The sequence below is a fragment of the Selaginella moellendorffii genome, unplaced genomic scaffold (assembly GCF_000143415.4).
Source record: "Selaginella moellendorffii unplaced genomic scaffold, v1.0 SELMOscaffold_6, whole genome shotgun sequence".
Lineage (NCBI taxonomy): Eukaryota > Viridiplantae > Streptophyta > Lycopodiopsida > Selaginellales > Selaginellaceae > Selaginella > Selaginella moellendorffii.
This window is the reverse complement of record NW_003314267.1, coordinates 3,444,735-3,450,734: the sequence shown is the minus strand read 5'-3', so window position 1 is coordinate 3,450,734 and position 6,000 is coordinate 3,444,735. Positions and strand designations below refer to the sequence as shown.

Here is a 6,000-nt window from a genome sequence, read left to right as displayed (position 1 = left end):
TATTCTTTTTTATTCTAGTAGTTGATATGCAATAAGATTAATCTTGTGTTTATAAATTATAAACATGTTTATAATTATAAACTTTTATTTGATCAATTGGATTATAAGTAAGATTAACATTACTATTAAGCAAACCAAACATTACTACATGCATTGTGTAGCAAATTATTTATCAATCTATTAAGGATTTTAAGATATTTAGAGTTAAATGTCATTTTACTAAGAACTAAAGAGACTATAAAGAGAGGAAGAGTAAATATATATTAAATCACATGTATCTAATACTCATTGTTGAATAAGGATATTGTAAGCTTAGTGTGGCAGCCTTGCCTTGGTGCTAGCATAGCTAAGTGTAAGTCCTACTCCTATATATGCTCAATTAGCAACAATAGACATCAAGAATGAAATAGAGCCTTTTGTTACAAATGATGAGTGATGCCTCTAAGTTGTTCTTTTCCAATATATCAGATCACTTGAATATTTAGACATTTTGTTCAGAGGGATCTGTTATCAATAAAGTCAACTGTTCCTAGGCTCCATTCCCACTATGCTTTTGAGGAATTTGCAAAGAATGTTAAACATCAGATAACCAAATACTTGTGGTTTTTCCTTGACTTAGAAAGAAAATATGATATGCTTGCTTTCAATTGCATCACCTTCTATATGGTGACTCTCAACCAAAATCCTCCATAAATATACCAAGCCTTAAAGAAGCATGGTTTTAGTTTTTCTAAACAATCACTGCAAGCTCTTGGGTGGTCTATCTATGTACAGTCTATATATACTCAGACAAAGTGGTTGTCATGAGTGGAGATGTTTGACACTAGAGACTTGTATGACTTGGACAACAATGGTCACAGTATGTTCTCACAATAGGGATTGGATTAAAAGTAAGTTAAGCAAGAGAGAGTTGGATAACAATGGATAATATCTCTTATTAATACTTCTAGGAATCATGGAAATTTTGACTCATAGTTAAGGCTTTTAAAATCAAAGCACAAATAAAATCTAGACCACTTTACAAAATTACAAAAGAAACTTTGCAAAAACTAGCTTAAGCTTTTAAAATAAACTTAATAATTTAGCTGATATTGGTTAATTTAATTCCTATAAAATGATATAATAATTTTCTTTGTGTTAAAAAAAAGCTAGAAATAGCATTTTTCTTATTCTTATTTTACAAGATTGCTCAACTCTCTCCTTCAAAGAACACACATGGTTGTGTAGAAGCGCAATCCAGAGTTAGGGTGTGCACTAAGAGCTTCCCCACAAATAGGCCTGTTTTCTTAAATCACCATAAAAACTATTTTGTTAGACGAAAGACATAATTAGTACCCTACCTTTTAGATTGTCAACCACCTAATATCCCAAAAATTTACTTTATGTTGTGAATTTAAAATTGCTTCAAAATTTACTTTAACCTGTTCCTTTCACTTGCTCTATCCAAAAGGTCTTTAGTCCTAGACTAGTAAATTTAAAAGATTAAAAAATCTTAAACATTATTATAATTATAAACACAAAAATAATCGAAATGAACAACTGTAAGATATCCTAGAATAGCCAACCATATTTTATGTTAAATATCATACCAGTTTCCATCAAGCAATGGCAATGGACTTACAGATTTTGTGGGAAAATGGAAGGGGGAAGCTGATGGAAGGCTGAAAGTGCTGTGGCAGAGAAATAACTAGTTCATTTCGAAATCCTCCCATTGTTACCCAAATGTAGTAACAAAACATTAATCACTTGGTATATTGTTTAAACATATGAGATATGGGCGAGTTGTTTGATAGTGACAAAGATTGGATATTGGAGAAGCCTTTGGTCACTGGTCCTTTGTAAGGATCTCTCTTGCTTGGCACGAAACATATATGCTTCCCTGCTCTTTTATGGCGTACGAATCAGAGGAAAAAGCTTGGCTTACAAAAGCTTGTATCTCCAGAAATATGGGATAGAGAACTAAAAAAAGAAATAAGAACCAAATTTCTTCCTTGAGAAAAGAAGGATTAACTGTTTCCAATGGAAGAAAAGAGAGAGAAACAATCGAAGAAAGACTCTTCAATCGGATGCTAGGCTTACAAAATCTACCTCCTGATGGAGAAATTTCCAATGCGAACTGAATCGTCAGCTATCTCCAAGATTCCTAGAAGAGGAACAAAGTATTCTGGGTTCAGGGAAGGCGTGTTCTTCCTTGACGGCCAGAATGAATCCGGCGCGCACGAGCTGGACGGATTTTGGGACTCCATGCTCGATGGTATCGCGCGCGACGTAGAAGTGGCGTCCTTTACCAGGCCGTGCAGCCCTCTCCATCGCAGGCTCGAGGATTCGAAGAAGCGCTGGCCACCGAGATCGTTGGCCGACTCCGAGAAGCTGCTACAAATCACTGCGTTTTCCTCGTTGGTGGAAAGGCAAGAACTCTCTACGAGAAGAGATGTGAGAGGTTGCATAGATCTCAGACAATAGAGTGTAAGGAGCTCCATTCCCGGGAATGTTTTCTGCCACTCTAGCTCCTCGATCGACATCGCAGTGGAGGCGACACGCATTGAGCAGTGCGCCCCACGCCACTGGATCCGGCATGAAAGGCATGGAATGGATCAACTCCTCCGCACTGCCCAAGTGGCCCGATCGACCGAGACAATCCACCATGCAGCAGTAGTGATCTCTGCAAGATCGCAGCTGCCTCTCCTTCATCGAGAGGAAGTAAGAATGGCCCCTCTCGAGCAGCCCCCCGCGGCTACACGCGGTAAGAACGCTCACGAGCGAGATCTCATCGGGGCTCTCGCCATGGAACTCCATTCTCTGGAAGAGCTCGATGGCGTCGATGCTATGCCCATAGTGGGCATACGCCGCGATCAAGTTGTTCCACGAGACTAGATCCCACTCGCTCATCCTCTCGAAAAGGACTCTCGCGGCACTCACGCGACCGTTCCTCACACACCCGGTTATGGCGATGTTCCACGAGAACTTGTCCTTGTCTGGGATCTCCGCAAAGATGCTATTGGCATCGTGAAGATTCATGGTGCCTATGAGAGCCCCCATCATCCCGTTCCAGCTCGACGTGTCTTTGGCGGGCATTAGAGTGGACAAAGTTGATGCGTCTTGCATATACCCGTTTTGGGCATAAGCGGCCACTAAAACATTCCACGAGATGAGGTCGTGGTTTGGCATTCTGTCGAATATTTTCTTTGCTTCTTGAATATACCCAGACTGGGCATATCCAAGCATAAGTGCTGTGCAACACACCACATTGTGCTCAGGCATAGAATCAAACACGCACTTGGAATCCTCCAGATACCCGTTTTGGGCATATAGCGTCACCATTGCGGTCGATGACACAATGTGCCACTCTGGCATTCTTGTGAAGAAGAGCAACGTGGCACTGTCCACCTGGCCATCCCAGGCATATCCCACGAGCATGGTCGTCCACGTCACAATGTTCCGCTCCAACATGGAGTCGAATATGCACTTGACAGATTCCAGGCGCCTGGCGTGGACGTACGATTGGAGCATTGCGTTCCACGTCACTACATTCCGTGCAGGGATGTTCTCAAACACACGCTTGGCATCTTCAAGATGCCCGGAAGAGGCATATGCCGTAAGCATAGCTGTCCAGGAGACAATGTCTCGCAGAGGCATCTGGTCAAACAGACGCTTTGCCTCATCCACGTGGCACGCATCTGCAAAACCTTGCAGGAGAGAGTTCCACGTCACCAGGTTGCAACGTGGCATTAAGCGGTCAAAGGTTTCTTTGGCCTTCTCAAGATACCCAGAGCGGGCATATGCCGTTAGCATAGTTGTCCAGGAAATAACGTCCTTGTTAGGAAAGACTTCAAAGAAGAATTTTTCAACCTCTTGTATGGATAGCTCTTGATTATCAAGATGGGCTTGAAGGAGAATGTTCCATGAAACAGTGTTGGGATTAGGAATTTTTTGAAAGAAATCTTTGACTTTTATCATATGCCCAGTTCTGGCAATTGCTACCAACATTGCGTTCCATGAAACAGTATCCCTCACTGGCATTCTAGAAAAGAAGCGCTCCACCTCGTCAAAATGGCTGTGGTTGGAAAATGCAGTAAGAAGTGAATTCCAGGCTACGACATTGGTCTCGGGTATAGAATCAAGAACCATCTCAGCATGATCAAGATGCCCATTGTTGGCAATTGCACAAATGAGCAATGCCCAAGAATGGGAATTGGGGCTAGCGAGATCATCAAAGACAGCTCGGGCATCTTGTACGCTCCCACACTTTCCATACATCTCTATGAGGAGATTAGCAAGGTATCGATCGCTCTTGTAGTGGCTGGCATGGATTTGGGAGTGAATTTGCCGGCCAAGATGCAAATCTCGGCAACTGGAGCAGTCCCTCAAAACGGCTGCGACTTCTTCTATAAACATTTTTTTATGTTTTAGGGTTCATCAATATATTATAGTTATTAATGGTTGTGATTTGTTTCTTAACAGTTTAAAAATCTTAATCTGCTGTTAATTGTTTTTTTTCTTGAACTTTATCTTTCTCATTTTTTGCATATCACCTTCTTATGTTTTTGTTACTTAGTGTGTGCTTTAGCACCTAGTATGTTGGATTAGGTTGGGTCCAATTGATCTCAAAAAGAATATGATTGTTGCCAATATGCCAAGTATGGACATCAAGTTTCTGAAAAGATTATTACTTAAGATGGAGGCTAGTTGCATATTACCCCCAATAATGACCCTGGGTGGCCCATGTGGGTGGAGTGTTCTTAGATATAAAATTGTTTAATCCAACAGCTGCGAATGTCCAATTGGTAAGGGTCTCAACAGGTGAAGGGCCTTGTCATGATTCTTAGCTTTGAATTAAGCTTGAAGAAGGCACTGTAGTGACCCAGAATGAGGAGTTTCCAGAACTACTATAGAACTAACTTGAAATGAGCAAAGGAACTTGCAATTAAACAAGCTGTTGAGGCTGGAATAGAGTAGCACTGTGCCAAGTTCCAGAAGTGGCACACTGTGGCTTGTGGAGCAAGTGAGCACCATTGAAGTCGATAATTCCATGTGCAAGTTTATGACACAGATTGAAGATTTTTGTTGCTTCCTAAATACCAGGATGAGATAAGGAAAGGCTACTCTGTTTTACATAATGACAGGGTGGCCAGATTCTCAACTCAACTGCTCCAGGAACTCATGTTTAAAATAGTTACTTGAATATTATTTAAGATGTCCTTATCATTCTCCCAGGAAAGCTTAATAAGCTGGTGAGAATGATCTCAGGATAAAAATACTCAATCACAACTTGTAATATAAAAAACTATCATCTCTCCAATGTGACTTACTTTAGTACTATTAACAAGAACTCTAGATCAAGCAGTAATGTTAGTGATAAGTATTTTGTGAAATGCCCCTAACTAACCATAAAAACCAATAGATTAAATTCTTGGACTATGGCATGTCTTATACGTGAAAATACAAAATAAAACTCCCTTTAAAACACAACTTTCTTAAAGTCACTAATGTTATTGCTAAATTTGGTATAAATATTTTCATCCAAAAAAATCTCGTAATAATTGATATCTAGATTATATATGCTTATCTTATCTATCTATCTATCTATCTATCTATCTATCTATATATATATATATATATATATATATATATATATATATATATATATATATATATATATATATATATATATATATATATATATATATATATATATATATATGCTTAATAATACTAAAGAGGATTGATAATTATTGGAATAACCTTAATATAAAAAAATTCAATCAGATAAAATGCTCAATATTCATTTATAAATACATCTTAAACAATTCTGGTGATTATACGTTTTTGTATCTATTACATTGTGTCCTGAAATTACAATCATTTTGTATAATAGAGTATGTGAAAATGAAACAATTTGAACAATAGTGTTATATTGACCTTGAAGAGTTCCAATAGCATAATTTAAACTATCTTCAGAAACAAAATATGTTAGTTACATATGAAAAATGATACAAACAA

At 38.7% G+C, this 6,000-nt stretch overlaps 1 protein-coding gene across 1 annotated transcript; it reads right to left on the bottom strand.

Moving 5' to 3' along the window:
* Positions 1–2,373: 2,373 nt before the first annotated feature.
* Positions 2,374–4,257, bottom strand: LOC112344999 (pentatricopeptide repeat-containing protein At4g02750-like). The gene has a single exon (XM_024670777.1). It carries the CDS (start codon positions 4,255–4,257, stop codon positions 2,374–2,376), a length of 1,884 nt encoding a protein of 627 aa, XP_024526545.1.
* Positions 4,258–6,000: the final 1,743 nt, after the last annotated feature.

Coding starts and splice junctions, on each gene's coding strand:
- LOC112344999 (XM_024670777.1), bottom strand. CDS start 4,257: ATGTATGGAAAGTGTGGGAGCGTACAAGATGCCCGAGCTGTCTTTGAT.